We start from the raw sequence: 21,267 nt of genomic DNA on the forward strand, positions 1-21,267 counted from the left end.
GATAGTTTTCTAAAATACTTAAACTTAATGTCTATTTTTGTTATTATTTATATACAATTTTTACACTATTTATTATACATTTTTATTATTCTTTTCCTTATGTGTATGCCCCTCAGTTTTGGTTCTTTCGGTACGCTCCTAGGAACCGGTATTTTGAGTATTATTCCTAAAACTTAGATTTTTTATTCTTACTTCTCAAAGTTCATTTAATTTCAGTTGTTTCATAATTATTAATGTAACATGCAACTCTTCGGTTTTGCATACTATGAAACTTTGGATTTGATATGAATTATTAATTGTACAAAATTAAATGTTACGTGTGCATTTGTGCAAATTTATATAACGATTTGTGGGGTAATCAGAAAGTGTAATTAAAAAGAATTGTTGAGTTTGCACGAATGACGTAAAACTGTGTTAAATTACCCGTCCTGCGGATTCGTGATGGAAATGCACTGACATCTACATGCCCGAGTTTCGCAGGTCCATGCCTACATATACTAAATTTGTTGATGGAAGGTTTCGGAACGATCGAATGCATTGTTGCGTGTTGCTTCCTATTCTCCAATGATACCGTATCATAACAACTGGATAATAACGTTCAAGTATAAATAAGTTCATCGACTTGTATTTTATTTTCGATATAATGATTATATTTGTAATATTATTTATGTATAAGACAGGGCGATCCCAGGGTTTGGGGTAATTTACCCCAAATGGGGTTAAAATATAATGGGTGTAATGAGGACGTACACTGCTGTAAGGTGTTCGTTATCCGAACTTAAAATCTTTCACGTGTTCGTTGTCCAAATTTGTTCGAATTCCGAAATCGGTTAACGAACTGTATTTACTTATTCAGAAAGTTGATTGATGCAATTTCAATTTGTAAATGTTTTATTTTGTATCTTTAAAAATATTGTATTAAATAAGTGAACATTTGCTTTTTATGTGTTAAACTATGATATTATTGAGTCCATAGAAAGTAAACTATTTTAGTGAATATTCTGAAAATACCTTTCACAACTGGAATGAAGAAACGCTTTCCTTTGTGTTGTACAAAATGCTTTTGCTGAAGTTTGAAATGATGTAACTCGTAAGAGAAATACAAGTTTCGTAACTTTGGTTGAAAAAGAAAGATCTGGACGTGCTCTTCGCGATTAATCGGGAAGTTTGTGAGGAGAACTGAATAAAAAATATTAAGCGACTGGATTATTGGATTCTGCATTAAGTAGACAGAAACACTGGGCTTCAATGTGATTATAGGGATTAGTTATAGGTTGATAATTTTGTCTATGACTAAGTTGAAGGGAACATTAGGGTTTCCCAGAAGTGGTCGTGATGTGCCCGAGGTGTACACTGGATGGGGACGGGTTTTATGCCCCGACGGTGGATATCGTTATCCTTCCTGAAGGAAGGTCCTGCGAGTGGCGGCGGCGGTGGTGTGGTGGGGGCGGTCNTTCGCACCGGTTTGAATAACGCGCGCGCAAACTTACGCACCGGAAGTAGCGAATAACTAAAAAAGAAACAGGAGAAGACTTATATACTAATAATCAATTGATCTTTAATTGAACGTTACAAATGACTGTGTCAAGGGTGGACGTGATGGTATGATTGATTTGACTTGGATTGTAGCTGTGGGTGGTGACTAACTAGAGGAGGAATAATAATAGCACTTGACATTTAACCAAAACTATGTGATGCAGAGGAACGGCAATAGTATGTTTTTCTCCCTCGGAAACGGGAACATCAACAACAACAATAATCCGGCTCCTCCGGTGCCGGTGCCACCGATCACCAACAATAATAACAACAATTACAACAGCAATGGGTATCGGCTGCTTTCTGCCCAGGGCATGGAAACCCTGCAGACCTTCCTCAGGGAGCACGGGAACGATTGCATCAAGCAATTCGTCAAGGTAATCCCAGCAACATTATCTACATTGGAACGATGAAAATGCTATTTGTTCACTTGCTAAGAAAAATGTTTAGTTTGAACATAAATGAATTTTGCTATTTATTACATGAAATCTGATGAAAAGATATATCATTATTTAATTTTCTTAAATCACAAACAAGTTTTCTAAAAGCCAAATTTTAGGTTTAGTAAAAAAAGTAAAAAAATATTACAGTGTGTTGTTTTAGATATAAATTAATATAATTGGGTGGAAATAACAATTTTCCTTTGAAATGGTCCAATATTAATGTTGTTATATTGCATCAAATGTTATTATTTTATAAATTCAACGAAACACCAAGTTATTACTAGAAATATTTGTTTAAAGTTGTTGGAATTTTAGATTTATAAAAATATTATATCATACTTTTTTTAATATATAAATAAATTATTATTTAAAAAACGTTCGTTATATTGGATTCAAAGAATAATTATTTTCTATTAAAATTAATTGGGATGTTTTCATTTAACAAGCCATTTTCAACATCATTTTAATTTTTTCTATACTAAGAAGTTTAGTGCAGTTGTAAACAATTTTTGATTTATTTGAAATAATATAACGTAGATGAAGAAAAATTAAGTGAAATAGTTATAAAAGAAATGTATTTTGGAAAGAAATGTGTCTTTGAAGTTTTTTTAAAAAATAATTACCTAATACATGTAGTAAAAATTATATTTTTTCTTATTTCTGTGTATAAAAGAGTTGTCCTTTCAATCAAAATATGCACTTTTTGTCAAGTTAGAATTGTAAAAATTTACCAGACATATTTTTGTTAATTTAAACATTGTAATGAAATAGATATTCGGTAATATCTTTGATGAAATATAAAATATAATTGTAGACATACATTTTGGTAACAAAAAAATACAATTTTTGGATTTTGGACAAATAAAAGACAAATTTTGCAATTGTAAATAATGTAAAAAAAATGGACAACTCAAATTTGAATAGACTGCAATGATATTTTATTTTCGTTATATTTACTTTTTATAATAATATTATTGAAACAGTAAAATTACAAAATAAAAAACTCAATACAATAATACAAATGTCATAAATCAAGAAGTCAACTGCTTCAAAGGGCATAAATTGAAAAGTAAAGTTTGAATTAATTAATTTCGGCTTTAATTTCAACTGAAAAGATTTTCAGGCATTATCTAATAAATACCATCAAATCTAAATACATACGACACATTGGACAATATTGTTTCCATCCCAAAATTGAATTTACAATCTCGAAGCGAAGTGTTAAATCGGCTTTGTGAAAAAGGAGGCGGGATGCGATAAATATAATTCGTTCAGTTTATCGTGCGTTCCACGTGAAAACAGTCGACTGGAAAATCGCGCGATAAAGATTCCAAAATCTCGTTGCATGGAATTATCGATTCTCCATTCTTATTTTATAGTATCTACAATATTTCTCTTTTACTTTCTTCCTATTTCTGTCCATTAACATCATTTTTTACCATCTGCCCTACGCGATATACACTTTATTGCCTCAATAATCGTGAGACACATTTGTCACTATGGAACTTACTTTTATATAGAATATGAAGAAATTGTATAAGCTATATTAGTCAAGTTATTTCTTAAAAAAAATGCAGTCTTCGTATTTGATTTAAGGCGATAAAAAAGAAAATTCGCACACATACATTTTTCATAATTATATTTTAAATTGAAACCAATATTAGTTAATAAAAATGTAAAATATTGATGGTAGTACATAAAACTTAAACATTTAATAAAAAATAAACAATGATGTCAACTTTACTTTTATTAATCACATACATTTGTTTAATATTGTATTTTTTAAGTGTGAAATACGTTTTTTTTTTGATAAATTTTTTGTCAAAATTTGCACAAATTGTGGAAAGATGAAATTCCATAGACGATTATATATAAATTAATTTTGATCGATTCCTTTGCGAAAAAATGACCAAATAAAATAAATCTTTTATAAAAATATTTATTTTCCTTCCCGTGTTATGAAAACAAGAGCGTAAATCCTTCATATAAACCAAAAATTGTTTATTTTCGTTATTATACTTGATGCCAAGTGTTGGCATGTAAATAAACAAATAATATTTTTTTAAATGATTCAATTTTAATTTTAGAAATTGGCTTTCGTGGAGGTCTTCAAAATTACATAATTTTGGAAGCGATTACAATGCTCGTATTAATTTTTATAAATGACAGGTATTTACGTATGGTATAGAGAACTATTTGCGACATGTGCGTTGAAATAATTGGCACTTTGATGCATATACGTTTGAGCCGATTAATGAGGTAATTAAGGGCATTGCAATCAATTAAGTGGCACGTTTCGAGTCAACAGTGCGTGCAGAAAAATAAACTTCAGTTGCACAAATTTCCATTAATATTATTACAATGTCATTAGGACAAATAAATGATAAATCTCATATATGATATTTTTCCTTTTAATTGGCTATCAACCATGCGTTATATATTTAATTTATGAAATTAAACAACAAAGGAATTTGTGTAAGATTTTTCAAAACTATTTCTTATAAAATCTGTTATTTAATGTATCTAAATTATTTTAATTTGGTTTATACAAATGGACATTTGTCCATCTGTTTCCTCTTCATTCCAGTTGCTATGTCCTTTTTTTAGAGGTTTCTGTTATATAATATATTCCCGGGCATAACTATACTAAGTGCAAAGGGAAATTCGGTTGGGATCTCGAAGGAGGCGAAAGAAACGAACACACACACCATCCACCCCACCTCTGCACATACCACCCCATCCACTATCCCAAGGCCAAAAGAACATAGGAACTTTTGCGGCCTCCGTACGTGACCCGACCGAAAACCCCTCAGGAGAGCGGACGTTCCTATCACTCATACGAAGAGCGAAAAAAGGAAGCGAAAGGAGAAGAGACGAAAAAAAATGGTTTAGACTTGTACCAAAATAATTGGCAACCGAAAAGTTTCTGAGCGACAATTCGATTTCGAATCGCGTATATTGATCAACCAGGATGCATGAGATTCCGTGAAAAGGCAATAATGTTTCGATGTTTATTATAACGTGTGTTCCTTTAATAATTCACGTGAAGTTTGCGTAGTTTGACAAAATGAAAACCCGTTCGAAATTCTGGACAGTGTCCATTCGTATTTATTAGTTTACATTCATATATTGGATTTATGCTGTGTATCCATTAAACGACAAACGGTCTGCATGTTGATGATTTTTTTTTAAATATTCGTTTTGTTGCTATGCGTAAATGCTGATGGATTAATATTTGTTCTGAACTAATAACGATGTAGCGCTGATGCAGTGATATAAAAAATATTAATGGTACTGAATGGAAGATTTTTTTATCTATATTTTATGTTATATGCACATCGCGTATCGACAACAAATGAATTTAACATCAATAGAAGACGAAACGTTAATACTACAATAAAACACAAAAGCTACAAAAAATGTTAATATTGGGGTGGAAAGACTGCGGTCTATAGTATTTTGTCTACGGTTTATCGGTTTTTGAAAACCGGTTTTTAGAGGAAATTTATGTAATTCGAAAACCGGGGTTTCCAACTAAAAAACCGGATTTTGAGTCTAGATCTAAAAATTAATGAATTAGTTTAATTGGTAAGGTTTTTAGTTAATTTACAAAATCCAAAGAACGTTTAGACAAACAAGTCAGAGATATCTTCAAGAATCTGAACATGTGAATTTAGAGGGTACAAAGAAAAGAACGAATAATTTCGTTCTTTATTTAATGCTCTAAAAATGATTAAACACAGCTTTCTAGTAAGTGAGAGTTTTTTCTATTTCTCTAAATTTTGTATGTGCAATATATCCGTCTGAGCAATAGAAAATAAGTTGTAAAAATCCATTTTCTCTATTTTTTTTGTGAAAATTCGAAAACCGGTTTTTTTTTAAATCGGTTTTTGTATAAATCCTACTTTTGTCTATGTATTTTTTATGAATACAATAAATATTACTATAAATACTACCATTCAATCTTTTTAATGGTTTTAAAATGAAGTATTAAACAGAACTTCTTTTATAAACAACGAGAAATAAAGGAAACTATAGAATATACATACAATATATTTATTTAATAAATTCGTAAATTTAGAATTGATTATGTTATGTAGTAATTCTAATGATCAATCTCAATAGTTGCCCAAATTTAATTCTATCTAATATGTTCCATTTCTATTTTTTGTTATGTAATTAAGTTTAAATTTACTTCTAATGTAAATACAATTAAATATAATAAGCCTTCGATTTACGCGATTAATTGGTTTCGAATGTTTTCGCGTAGGTCGATAAGTCACGTAAGTCGTGAAAAGCACAAAATTTATAAAAATTTCATTAGAAGTGGTTTGATTTTGTAATCATGTTGGGATATGTAGGACAGTTGTGGCATGATTTTTCCAATATAGACCACCACACTACCATAACTTGTGAAAACTAAACTAAAATCGCGTAAGTCGAAAAATCACGTAAGACGAAATCGCGTAAGTCGAGGTCTTACTGTATATACTTTTAAACTTCAATTTTTATACCTATTTCTCCAAGTATAAGACGCTATAATATATCATATAAGAAGTACCCAGTTTTTAGACCCCAATTTTTTCGAAAAAGGGTTTATTAATAAAACAAGTTACTTTATTTTCTGCTTTTCACTAATGTAGTAATTTTGAAACACTATAAAATGTATATAAGTGCTAAAAATTGTCAATTTTTTAACAAAGACATATTATATTAATTAACTGTTTCCTATTTTTTTATGAAAATATAAATTCTAAAGAATAAATTAGCTGTGTTTATAAATTAGGTAGTAATTATTTTCTTCGTTTCAAATAAAACTAAAGCTCTAGTTAACGTTCATTCAAAAAATACCGATATGACACTCAATTAGTTTGGGATTAGCACTGAAATAGACGTGTACTCGTTTGAAAAGGGTGGGCGTTAATCGGTAGATAAAAAAACTAACGAAATAAGCTAATCCCTCTGTAAAATATATAACTTGAAACGTTATTCAAGCGAAGTGGCCACCTCGGAAAGGCTTAATTGTAATTTATCACGTTATTCATGAAGCTAAATATAAATTTTGTTCTTTCTTCCAGGTGAGTTTCCTGCTGCAGCGCCTAAATGAGAAGTTTCGAACGCAGAGGAAAGTAACACAAAACGTGGAAAATGTATATAATAAGCAAACTTTTCGAGTGACTGACTTCTCGTTTGATTTATGAGACGTTTTTGATTGCTCTCCCAACGAAAACGAAGGAAGGTAAGCCAATAAAGCTTCGAGAAACGAAAGAAATCATGAATAATTTTCATTCATCGTTCACTTGCCATCATTTTCCTTTCACACCTCTGTTTGCCCACTTAATATGCGCGCATTTTCTACGTAATTTAATCCGATCGTTGTTCAATATGCAATTAGACCTTTGGGTTTTCTTTTTTATCCTCACAATCGATATTTATTTATTTGTCATCAGGGAGTGAACAGTTTAATTTAATTATACCGGGTTTTTTAAAAGGAAATCTCCATTTGCGAGGATGGCTTTAGGTTGCCTCTTTTTTTTTTGGTATGTGCTCGCTCGAGTTTTCGAAAGTAATATGAAACTTTCCTGCTAAGTCGTGAGGATGTGAGGTGAGCATGGGTGTTAGTGGTGTGGCAAGTTGAGGATGGAAAATGTACATCGCCGGAAGGAAGTTGTAATCCGTCGTGTTTATTCTTCCTTTTTCTTCTTCATTCGCTAAGTCCTTGTTTATTTCTCGATTTTTGCAATTCCTTTTAAAACATACGTTTCTAGTGCTGGAAATAAAACGTTTCCATACGATTTCAAATGAATTTGTAGATTTTGGGAAGTGTTGAATCGATAATAGCTTTCATACTAGCTAAATGATATTATATCGTATAAATTCATATCATAATATTATATATAAATTGCAATTAGATCAGAAATGAAATTTTTGGTTTAGTGCAGATATTTCTAAATAGATGGCTATAATTAATACTAGCTAGTAAATATAAGACTATATAGGTACAAATTATGCAGAAACAAGTTGATATTCATTTTGTGAAAATCTATTTCGGTTACTTGACAAATCACAAGTACCATTTTTTCATCTGTAGAGTAATTTAAGTTTCAACATAGAACATTAGAATGTTATACAATTATGATTAAGTCGAACGACAAAGAAACAACTTTGCTTATATTGCCTTTTACTTGACAAGTCGCTAGTACCGATTTTTTTAAATCTAAAATAATTGTATTCGAGAATCACAGAATTATGATGAATTAGAAAGATCTTGTACAAATAACAAGGATACGAATTGATGTTCAGTTTAAGTATTCCTTTGTTTGGTACATGGCAAGTCACGCGTATTGAAATATTTAATTTATACAGTGATTCTAATATATATTGAGACTGTTTTTTAGAATTATAATGAAGTCGAATAATCATATAAAAATAACGAGGAAACATGTTGATGTTCAGTTCAGCGAATTATTATGTCTGGTACTTGGCAAGTCGCAATTATCGAAATAGTTAATGTGCACAGTAATTTTAAAGCTTGTTTCATAAATTTTGATGAACATATATATTAAAAATAGAAATTTCAGAAAGGTTATATATGGTATATCGGAAATAAAAGGAATGCATTCGAGAACTATGACATGCACCACAATCTCGATTTCCTTACTGTTATGTATTATGTATTATAAATACTTCAAAAGATATTACGAATCCAATGACCAATGCAACTATATCGATATGTTGAATATTATACAATTGTATAATGTGAAGTAAATAATTGTCAATCATGAAATAATTTCTAAAAAAGAAGGGAAGATGCGAAATGTAAAAATAAAGTCTTAGGAATTAGTTAAATAATTATTTTTCAATGGGACTTCTTCACTAATGAATATGTGTTCAAGGGAAACCTCATATTTGAACGAAGCTAATGAATACTAGAATATGTTTGCACTGTTCGCCCTCTTTCCTTCTCGTCGGCTTTGGGAATAAAGTTCCGTACTGACCAAACATATTTTAACTATCGTCCAATTTTTTTGGAGAAGGTTTGAGTAATTATCCCTGAGCTAATCTGTTTGCTTAGATAATTAAATCCGCGGAAGAGTGTTTCGCAACTTCGGGAGTAATAATCATTTTTTGGTTACCGTGTTCCAGTTTTGCTTTATATATAAATTTTACATATTTATACGCGCATTCCGCAAATATAGTTCAGTCTCGCAGGCTAAAAAAAGTATTGAAAGGTAATTGCACGTAAGCTTGATGGAATAAACATTTACGTCGCACATTTTAATCTATTGATGTTGATTACTATAACAGATGGTCTGTTATCATCGCTTGTAATTAACTACTGTCATCATATGTGATAACATATTTTCATTATCACAATAATATTTTGGAAGCAAACTTTGTTACTTTATAAATCAAAATATTAAAATTGTTTTCTTTTGTTCATTAACATTTATTTGCGTTTTATTTCTAAAGAAAACAACTAAAATTTATTCTAGCAACGACAGTTTCAATCTGAATAATAATATCTTATAATGAAGTGCACGGAGGGATGCAAATACAATCAAATGAGCTTCATTTCGCTTCTCTGTGTTTGATTCAGATATAAGTTGAGAGTCTGTTCCGTAATTAGAGCGGGAAGCCTACGTACAAGCAAATAAACAAACAGACGAACAAAAAAAGGATAGAAACAATCGTCTCCTTTCGGTATATTGCGAAAACTTAGTTAACATCCCCTTCAGAACTATTAATTATTAACAGGGTTAGAAGTTTGCATAATATTCAGAGGGCGACAGCGGCTTAATAAAATTGCGCACTAATTATATTAAATCACCGACTGTTGTTTGCTCTCTAAACCTCACCACCAGAGATCTCATCTTCTTTAACTACATGTCACATATTGATTCTAACCTGTATTTGTACAACGTTAACCTTACCTGATTCGTTTATATTTACATATATGTATAAATAATGAATATACTTGTATTATTATATATTATAATTATATGAATTCAGTATTTAACATTTAGTGCTGATATTTTCTTCATTATTATTAAAATTTAATAAATTTTGCTTTATATAAATAATCTATAATTAAAAAATATATGACAAAATATAGTTTAATGTGTGACAAAAATGTCCACACTTCCAAATATATTGTCTAATGGTTCTACAAAGTGATTTTCACTATCATCTATGATTGATAATAGTAGTTGGTATAAGTCTGACAGTTTTGATGGCTCACATCAAGTATAGCATGTATGCAGCATAATAAATAAATAAATTTGACAGAGGCGCCATCTAGTTCATTATAAAAAAGTTATAATAATTATATGTTCGGCTTTTTTTCCGACCTTAATTATTGTATAAAATATACAATTTTTAAACTTAAAATTAAACCTATTCAATCAAATACTTTTTTTTTTGTAATTATTTCTAACAATTTATATGATATGATCATAATTTATTGTAACGCCATCTTTTGGCAACTTAATGTACAGGACTTTTATGAAATATGTCATTGCCCTTTTTACTCGTACTTTATTGAGAATGTGAACCATGTATTGCAACGTTCAGAAATGACGATAATAGAAGAAAGAAGGAATTAAAACTAATCGTATTTTCCAACAAGAAAGTCCATTACCTCGTTTCCGATCATTCCGACACTAGTAAAGCGATATTTCTCCTTCTATAAATGGACTTGTCCCGCGAGTGTAGCTTGTCCGATGTCCTTTCTCGTGGAAGAGATATTATCGTCCGGTATTTATTAGCTTCTCTTCACAGCCAATGTCCGCTCCAAATTAACAAACTCTTCCAATAAAGCGGAATTACTGGATGTTTAAACTTCCATCCTATCGTTTATTGCAAGAGTTTGTTAATCTCGAGAATGTCTGTCCTCCCCGTTAAAAAATTTGCAATTCGATTGATGTCTATGCGCTACTCGTTTTTTTTGTCCTTCACCGCAGCATATATTTGTTTTCTCGAATTGGAGCAAGAAACTGTTTCGCTTTATACATCATCTAATTGTTCGGCGTTTGAATTTCTTTTCCCCATTCTTTTTTGTGGGTCAAGTGTGCACCTCTGAAGCGCGTTCATTCATTCAAAGGCATGGAAATGCGGTGCTTTTCGCGAACGTAATAATTTTTAAAATTTTTACAAATGGCCGCCGGACGTTTCTGCATTTGTTTCGACCGCCCTTAGGGGGATCGAAAGGAGACGACGAAGGGAATGAAAAAAAATAGAAGGAGAAGAGAAAAAATGGCGTAGCAGAAAGAAAACAGGGCTTTATAAAAATTTATCACTCGCACTTATTTTCCCTTCCATCCCTATTTCTTTCTGCTTGCTTCTTGCTTTCTCTATATCTGGAATGGGAGAGGCTTAGGGTGCACTTTTTCTTCGAGGTGGAGGAAGGATCGAGGGGTAGGCGAGCCGGAAGTGGATCTGAAGTACCTCGCCTTACCATTTCCGGTTATACTGCCGTCGTAATATGGACGTATAAGGAACAAAAGGGTAACTTTCGCTAGAATTAAATTCACCCTAGTTTGATGAAATGCTTTCTGTTCTGCTTGTTTTACAGTGCGGAACGGCGAAATATGATTCCAAATTAAATATGTGTTTTTGTCAGTTCCCTGTCTGTGTGTCATTAATTCGTGTCACTTTTGCAAGTAATAAACGGAAAAACAATGATTGAATCCGTGCCAAGCGTTCTGCCGTTTCATATATACATTCTCTGTTTTTTACGTCGTGTTTGGTTTCATTCTTGTCTCCGATTTTTGTATCCCTTCAGTTTCAGCCTGTCACAGTCGGACTTTTGGCTGCAGCAATTAAAAGAGTCACTGCAATTACATCCGGATCTCTTTTCGGTTTTCTCTCATTTCCTTTTATTTCCGCATCCTCTTTTACTTCTATTGTTATTTAATGGCATTCAATAATTCTGCTTTTCAATCTTTACAATTAGATTAATCATGATGGGAAAATCAATTAATATCAATACTTGCAGGATGTTTTTTTATATTTAATATATTTTAGTTAATGTCTAAAGTTCGTTTATTTTTAAGTTACTGAAACTGTGTAATAAAAACTGAAAATATTTTAACTAAAATGAGTTTATTGTGTTTCCCAATAGATGGCGTATTAACAATTTACTATAGGCAAATAAAAATACGTGACGGAATTAATTTTACTTTTACTTTTCTATTTACTTTATTGTCATTATTCTCATGATGTAATACTTGAACTCTTGAGTATCACTAAGAACTCCTAAATTTTATTCTTTTTATATATTAAATTTATAAAACTTTAAAGTTTTTCTAATCAATTGAATTGTAATTAAATTGATACAACTATGGTGGTCATATCTCTAAATACCAGCATAATTTATTCTACCAAAAAGGGTAGATATTAGGATAGAATTTGCAATGTAAATTTTACCGACATATTGAATTATGCGCCAATTATGCGTTCAAATACTCGGAGAGTAAGGCAAAACAGATAATAGTTCTCACTTTGTCGGTAGTTCATCGCTTACATAAATATTGTTACAGCGTCTTTGGCTACGCGACGTTTCCCCGCTAATGGAATAGTTATCGTCGTCATTCCAGTTTCAGTTTTCAAATTCAATTTATGGTTGAAACTACTATATGTTCGGAAGATCCGTCCCGGGTTTTCGGCTTACATACACGTATGTGCGGTTTTAACTGTGAACACACTTGGGAATACATTGCATGTTTTACTGCTGATATAAGATGCAAAACCGAGAGACTTAGTTCAAATAGAGTAGGCAGCTCCCATTCTTATTCCATCAACCAATAAAACAACTCCAAATATGCTTATTTATATTTTACATATCAAATTGAGTATTGGAGGATGTAGTATAAGTATTGCTTTTAAATAAAATTATTACAACGTTTCTATTAACTTTCTCACATTTTTTTGTAATTTTCTACATAATTTGTGCAGAGTTTAACCATTAATCAAATGGTTTTAATTGGTATAATATTGTTTCGGATTGTTAGGGATAAAGAAAACGGCACATCTGTGTTCTAAATTGGAAGATTCAAAGGCTACGAGTGGTTGTAGTAAAAAAGTAAAACTTCGGGAGCAATCGATCCGTGCGAACTGCAAATTTATTTAAGCCATCATCCCCGGTTTTGTATGTTATTTCTCCTGGTTAAGTGGGGGGAGCAGGAAGCTCTTAATGAAACGAAAACACGGAATTGCGTCGAAGGTAAACTGAAGCGCACGAAAAATATTAATTTATTACGACCGTTTAAGTGGGCGAAAAATAATCACCGATGGCAGTAAAAAGCGCGATAACACCGTTATATTGCGAGCACTGAAAATACGAAATAAACCAAAAAGAAGAGATGTTCGTTTAATTAAAGATCCGTCTCATCTCTATATTAGTACCTAATAACGGTTTATTTAGGTATTCGCCATCTATTATTGAACATATTAACTATAATAAAGATGGGTTTTGAAGGATAATTTAACGAAGGAAATTTATTTTAAATATGAAGTTATTGCTAATATTGGAAACGCTGTAAAAGTTTTTAAGAAGATCATTTTGTTTAGGTTTTAATGATCGCCATCTATTATTGAAAATATGAACTATAATAAAAATGGGTTTTAATGGATAATTTAGTGAAGGAAATGTATCTTACATGTGGAGTTATTACTAATATTGCAATTGTGATGAAACTAGTCTACATGTCTATTATTGATTTTTCATCTATTGTAACAAAATACAATATTTTAAAGTGGTTTCAAGAACTGTTTGGTGATCTTACATATGTTGTTAATGTGAAAATTGAAATTACAGAGAGAGCAAATTTGAATTAAAGTTGTCGTAGGTCCGATGCACCAGACCTCCATATTCATCTCTGTAATTGAAATATGTATTGTTACATCTTAATTCCATTATTTTATCGTGGGCCCCAAAAATGTTGATAAGCAGGTCTTAGGCATCAGATCTTATAAGTAATTAAAATATGTATTCTTAAATTCTAATTCCATATTTTTTAACGAGGGCCCCCAAAATGTTAAGTCCAAAATTAAAAATTTGAATATAAAAAATGTTTACAAAAAAAAACAATTTAGTGCAGTGCATTTATTTCGAGTATGGAGGTATTACTAAAATTGGAGCAGTGTTTCAAACTGGAAAAAAATGTAATAAACAAGCATAACTCACTTGGCTGACCAGATTATTAACAAGTGCGCGTGAAATGTAAACTGAAAACTGTGATATGTGAGAGCAGCGTGAATGGAAAAAGGGCATAAATCGTTTGCATTTTTACTCGTTCCTTATGGGGCCCTCGTCGCCGTGTCGTTCCTGGTGCTTGCATGATGTATACTCCCTCCACTCGCCCCTTCGCAAATATGCATGTAAACATACGCGTAAAGGGGGGGTGCTACTAGATTTATGGATGCAGAAGAACATGTGGCCAATCGGGCAAGATGCAAGAGTACAGGGGTGAAGTGGCCCGGATTATTTATTCACGCCTAGAAAGTTTTATGCACATCAGTGGTGGCAAAATATATGTGTATATATATATACAATCTCCGATGATACTCGGAAGAAGTCGGCATGGAGTGGCCTGGAATCCTCGTTCCCTAGGCACAATACATCTAGTTAGTGGTACTTTGATGATCCGCTGAGATTTGAATAACAGTTTGATGTTGAGTTAGTTTGCCAATGAATAACAATTTAGGTAAACATCATCTCAGCTTGGTTTTCCAATGGGAATTGTTTTAAACTTTATTTTTGACAAAAAAAGTAATGCAAATCTAAATTCATATTGATACAGAATATTATATGATATTTTTAAAGCATTGATAGAATTGGAAACAAATTTTATCGACATCGAAATAAATAACTAAGAGAACTTATTATTGAAAAGCTCAAATGTTTTTCAAAAAACCGCATGAATTACATTGTCATTGACTTTACTTAATTGTTTTATAATAATAAATATGTTGTAGATAATTTTCATTACTATAGATTTTTTTTTAAATGGAAAATTACTTCAAGATAATAACTTTAGTTTGATCACGGTGATGCGTTGTACCATGAGGCAGTATTCTTGGTCTTCTCTTAGTAAGTTTAATTAATAGTTATGTGAAATGAAACATATTATGGAGTATAAATTTGATATGGTTTTATCCTCATGTTGGATGATTTAAGAGGGGTTTGCATTCGCAGACATAATAAGCTAGATAAATTAGTGCCGAACGGTAAAACTTTATTAGCAAATATGATTTAGTGCGTTGAAGGTAGGCAGGGCTCAGGGTCAATGCATGTCTGCTCAACAAACCACCCCCAATTCCAGACCGGTGGGGCTGTATGCGAGCGTCACGTAATTAGTCAGGATTCCTGTGTGCGTTATATATATAACGTTATGTTAAATAGCTATGGTGCGGTGTTAACTTAACTGTGGTGTTAAACACCAACCATCCTAAACCCCCTGCGGCGTTGTTATGGAATTATAGCGAAAGTATTCAACAGCCTCCGAGGGTGAGTGGATCTCTACCGGGTCGGGAGGACGCGGTACATAACTTTCGTAAATCACTTAATGCTGGCCAGTTATTGTCTGACCGATGACTCCGATGTCGAAATTCAACGGTCCGGTCCATCCTCCCCCATTACCGCCACAGTGCATTAGTTTTGGTGAAATAGTAGATAGTAGGGGTCCGTTCTTAATTGAAACGACCGCAGACTCTAACCTCATCCCTTCACACATGCACGCTCTTAATTATATGTGCTTTATCATCCCTTCTTGACGCGCCATTTGAATTTTCTATGATAGAAACTTCCTTCAAGAAAAACAACCCTCGCAAACTATCAGTTTATGTTGTAGTAAACAGTTAAGCCAAAGTTAGTAATTAACACAAGACACCTCTATTCAATCAATTTACGACCTTGTTAAATCAACTCCGTGTAGTTATTAATATTATTATTAATAGTACACCTCTATTAATAATATTTAGATAAATAATAGTAGTTAATTCCAAAATACAATATATTTAATATATAAGTTTTGTTTTGTACTAAGGACCATGCGGTTTATTACTACATCTTACACATCGCTTACACTATATACTTAGAACTATTTTTCTCGATGGTAACTTAAGACTCCTATACCTAATGCTAACTAACTGCTTAATTACTGATCTTCTCCATGCTTAACTCCTCCTAGCTAAGCGTTTCTTGCCAACTTCATGGTGTATATTGCTGCCACCTTTCACAACCACTGTTGGGCTCAAACAAGTTTAGTAATTATTTTAGTAAAAATGTTATGTTGCAATTTGCACTGTATTAATACGATTTATTTAAAACAAATATAAAAATTTTGACAATAGAACATAAAACTTATTGATTATGAATTTTCTTGGGTGGAAAGACTATTATATATTAAATAGCAGGGGTGGGCACGCATAACGTCAATGAGAGCCGCATTCCAGTTTTTCATATATGAAAGAACCACATGTAAGCCGCATTTATCTCAACGTAGAGCTCCATATTCCCACCCCTTGTATATAGTATATTTTAAGTATATTATGTATACATAGTATACAATTAATATATACATTTTACTACTAATATTTATAATTACATTATATGTAGTGCTTACAATACAACAAAATCTTAGTTAACATTTTTAATACCTGGTATTATTATTAAAAACTTTAATTTTTAGCTTTTTACTTATTTATTATGACGTATTTAATAATAATGTAGAACTAATAAAACTTGATGAGAGGACTGAATTTTCGCCTCACACACAATGTTATTTTGATGAATTGAGAACGTTTCACATTACATTATGTCCATGTCTTAATTTTGATTTATTGGTCAAATTATGACAATCATTTTATTTTTAAAGGTATTCAATATTTTTATATAATGTAATTATATATTAATAACGTAAACCGGTATTTTAATACCGGTTTTCAACACCAGACAAAATTTGTGTTTTTTAGATGTACATGCTTATCTAAGTAAAATTATTAAGTTATCTATGAAAATATGTATTCTGCATTTACTAGATTATATTTAATTTATCTGGAAATTACTTGAAGGTGAAGTAAATTAAAAATGCATATTAAATAATAAATTTTAATTTTACTCCAACTTTGCAACTTTACTCCAATAAGTTTGATAATACGAAATTACATATTTTTTAATGGGAATATTTATTGATAGAGATATGAGAGTAGTATTTTTGTATGATTACCTCATATTTGCAATGTTACTTGTCAATAATATTATATGTTTTGAACTCAAAACGTGACTAATTAGTATCGGATTATGCCATATTTGACAAGTTACTTGGCAATTGTTATGTATAGGTACGTTGTCTTCATGGATACTTTCTGTTGTTTTTTTTGAAGTATTTGCCACAAATATAAAATAGTCAAACTTTGTTAACGTTATTATATAATATTCTTTTTTAAGAGTTAAATGTACGGAACAAACATTTTTAAATCGAATTAATATAATTATTCATGTATAATGAATTTTATTTATTTTATTGAGTTGCAATATTTTTTTAAAATTTCAAATATTTATTTTTTTTGTATTTTATATGAATAATGTAAGTAAATAAAGACGCATTCTTTATTTATGAGATTAAAAAGAAAAATATTTTTTTTTGCATAAAATGGTGCGTCTTTTGGTCCTGAAATAAGCCTTACGCAATTTTGGATCTAACGTTTATAGGATAATATAAAGCTTCAGTGTAAGAGGTGCAAGAGGAATTGCTACTATTAATTATAGGCAATGGCTAACGGTTGGAAACCAGGATTAGCTTTTACAAGCCACGAAAAGAGGCGGCAATTGGTTTGCTTTTCCATTTAAGCAGAGCCGGAGGTTTTGGTAATGGATGCCCCGGTTCTGGTGTAATTGCAGCCCGGTGATTTATCGAGAGGGCCCCGTTGAAATCTATGCGCAAATAGATCTCCACGAGGAGCAGCAGAGCTTCAAGTATGCACGAAGACACGCAACAGCCCTTTCTTCGCCTTGCGTTTCCATCTCTCAGCAATTATGGCGAAGTAATGGACGCAAAGTCTAAACAGTTTAAGTGGTTTCACATACTCACCTAATTGGCTTTTCCTTTGAGAGCCCGCAGTGATTCGCATAAGCACGACGAGTTAAATTATATAAAAAAAAGAGAAGAGCAGCAGAAATATCCAGCAATGAGCGTTGGAGAGATGTATATTGCGTCCGAAATGGGGTGCTAAAAGACATACACTTCCAGGCAGACACATCTTTAATTAAAGTTTATTATGTAATCCGGGCGCTCCTCTCGCCGGATTTGCTCGTGCACTAATCAAAAGCGACGTTCCGCGAAGAGAATTTTGGGGTTGATTTTTTTTTTGGTGAGAGCTTTGAGTTAATTAAGAAATGTCTTATTGTACTCTTTTTGTGACATTCCTTCTGCAGGATTATGTATGCGAAATTTATAGTTAGTCCTGGCGCATCCACCATACTTGGACAGCAATTGGTGTTGTAGTCAGAAATCGCAACGTATCTTTGGGGAAGACGGCTGGTTTTGCATTATTAAGCACGATTCAACCCCCCAGTGTCATATTTTCAAGTGAATGTGTGCAACCACTAACATAAATACGTAATCCCACGGCGTGTCTGCGTAGTAAGAAGCCCACAACAATAAATTCGTGAGCCCTTTTTCCCGTCTGGAACACACAGACATACGTACACGTGCTGGCACATACCGTGGGGTGGTAAATTCAGAAGCATACCTTTGAAATTCCAGGGGTCGTGCGGGGTTGAAGGAAGAACAAAAAAAATGGAAGAGACCAGTGAGGTGGATAGAATATGGGGGGTTGTGCCGTGTGTGTGTGCGAGAGAAGGGTGGAGGTAGTAAACAAAACAGGAGGGTCTGTGCCATCAAAAGACCCCTCCGCGACTTTTTGCACACCCATTTGTTTAATGATGACAAACTCCGCTTGCCTGTGTGTTGCTTTTTTGCACCATCCCTTCTTCTGCGACACAAAAACTCTTTTATTAAGATCCTATTGTTGATCTTTTTTTCTTCGTCTTCCTCCATTTTGCCTAATCAGATGTTATTAAGTTCAGAACTGCTGAGTTATGAAAATAAACTTATGTCATTTCTTGCACCGCTGTAATTCTCATACACATAAAACATAATCACTTCGTCGGTTTCTAGAAACAAGCAAAAAACAAGTTTGCAAATCCACATCAGTATATTTTTATTATTATTTAAAATAAATTCAACAATTAATTAACTATCAATAACAATAATTTATTGGGTAAAATTCAACAAATAATGATCTGCAATATGCAAATTGTTAACGTAAAGTAGATATAGAAAAGAGTTTCCATTGCATAATTATTTACTCTGAATATAATATTATATTTTGCATTAAGTCCAACAATTAATATTATGTTCAATTCTCATTAAATCCAATATTGTAATAATTATATTACAAATGATTGATGATCAGCAATCATTAATAATGCTATTAATTATGATGTTCGCGTAGCATCATTATTTACATAACATTTCTGATGATTATAACCGGAGTATCATTGATTCTTGATGTGTTAAATTGAAATTAATAGTATTAGTATTTACATTTTTTAGTGAACAAGATAATAGCGAACCATTTCATAGAAAGTTACAAAATATACGTTCAACTAACATATTGTAAACTAGTGGTCTCAAACAGAATGCCCGTGGGCCGCATCTGTTCCGCAATACAATTTTGCATTGCATTGCATGACTTATGAATATATTTCAATTATGTATTTATTGTAATATAAAAAAAGTATAAGTACAGTACCCTGCATAGTTCGGTATAATGAATACGTAACTGATGGAACGCACATTATGGTATTTCTGTATATTTATTTTCCACCAAAGTTATGAAAACAAACTTTCTTGAAAATTCGTTTAAAATTTCATTGAATTACTTTTATTTAGTTCTTGTTCTTCTCATATTTCTGAATTATTAAAATGATGTATTATATTTTACTAACTTAATCTCAGGTTCTCATATATTTCTGTGAATATCTTTAAAAAAAAAAATTATTTAAGTAGTGAATCATATTTTATTTTTTGTTAACTTTTTGTGATTATGTAGTTACATGCAGTAAATATTATTTCTTATTTTTATTGGTTTTTATACTAAAGTTTTTTTGCCATTATTTTTGCATTTTAGCATAAATATAATTAATATTAATAATATAAGATGATTTTGAAAATCAATAAGAGTTTCATATGCGTATAATACAAGAATTATTGATATTTGTTTCAAAAAATAGGTAATTCATATCAAATTTTGTTTTGATGTATGTGAATGGCATCGACTGACAGAAAATGGAAATTTTGTGGACGTGAGATGTGCATTATGTTGAAGAGTGGGTCTGCAATTTTAATTAACGTATTGCATCGATCGGACAGGAATAGCTATTCCGGATTTTCGGCTTCTATAAATGCATATATTCAGAGTTCCTGGCTTTAATTCCCGTTTTAATAATTGCAGACGTTATAATTGGGTTGCCACTGTAAATATAGATACTGTTTGCATTGTTCGATACACGCACCAATTTTTTTAGTTACATTGTATTATTATTATTTCGATTTGTTTTCCATACTTTTCGCGTATCGAATAGAAACAATTATTCTATTAATTATCGGTAAATAAATATTGTTTTAAAGGTTAATTTTCGCTCCGCTCTCCCGCATATATTTGCACATCTAAATATGTATCCAATTATTTGCGCAAATGTTTTTTTCGCTAATTGATTTGCACGCATTGTGTTTGAGTTTTAATTGTTCTATAGAAATTACAGGAGTACAATTGGGAAAATAATTTGAAAAAGTTTTATAAAAAAAAATCATTGATTTTAAGTGATGCGAAATAGTTATTGGATCATAGAATAGTTTTCGAGCTATATGCCCAACAGTAATTCGTTTATTAGCGAGGTAGTATTTTCAACGTAGCCCGCGGGATTGGCATACTACGCGAAACGCAATTATTATTACGTCATTGGTATAATATTATCAGATTTGCTATATGCAATATAGACGCAGTAATTATAATTAGCATTAGTTACAAGTCGAGCAGTAATAATACCTAAATCACCACATTCCAACCACATTTTCGTTTCCGGATCGTATCATACCTTTACCCAATTATTATTTCAATATTATATAGATCAGGCAGGGGTCGGTAACCTTTTTGAAGCAAAGAGCTGTTGTTTGTAAAATAAGATGTCTAGGGAGTCGCAGGTAACATTATGATCACT

The 21,267-nt window shown here is 31.7% G+C and overlaps 1 protein-coding gene across 14 annotated transcripts in view; it reads left to right on the forward strand.

Moving 5' to 3' along the window:
- The window catches only part of LOC108568845 (liprin-alpha-1), a 114,270-nt gene that overhangs the window by 37,745 nt on the left and 55,258 nt on the right, over positions 1-21,267 (forward strand). The window contains exon 1 of one of the 14 annotated variants that reach the window (XM_017930174.1): positions 1,461-1,913. The exons of the other annotated variants lie outside the window; for them this stretch is intronic. Within the exon in view, the coding sequence (XP_017785663.1) occupies positions 1,695-1,913 (219 nt within the window). The 5' untranslated portion in view covers positions 1,461-1,694. Of the gene's footprint in view, positions 1-1,460; positions 1,914-21,267 lie in introns of those variants that run through there. 14 annotated transcript variants of the gene reach the window in all.

Source organism: Nicrophorus vespilloides, unplaced genomic scaffold (assembly GCF_001412225.1).
Source record: "Nicrophorus vespilloides isolate i.1.1-1 unplaced genomic scaffold, Nicve_v1.0, whole genome shotgun sequence".
Taxonomy (NCBI): domain Eukaryota; kingdom Metazoa; phylum Arthropoda; class Insecta; order Coleoptera; family Silphidae; genus Nicrophorus; species Nicrophorus vespilloides.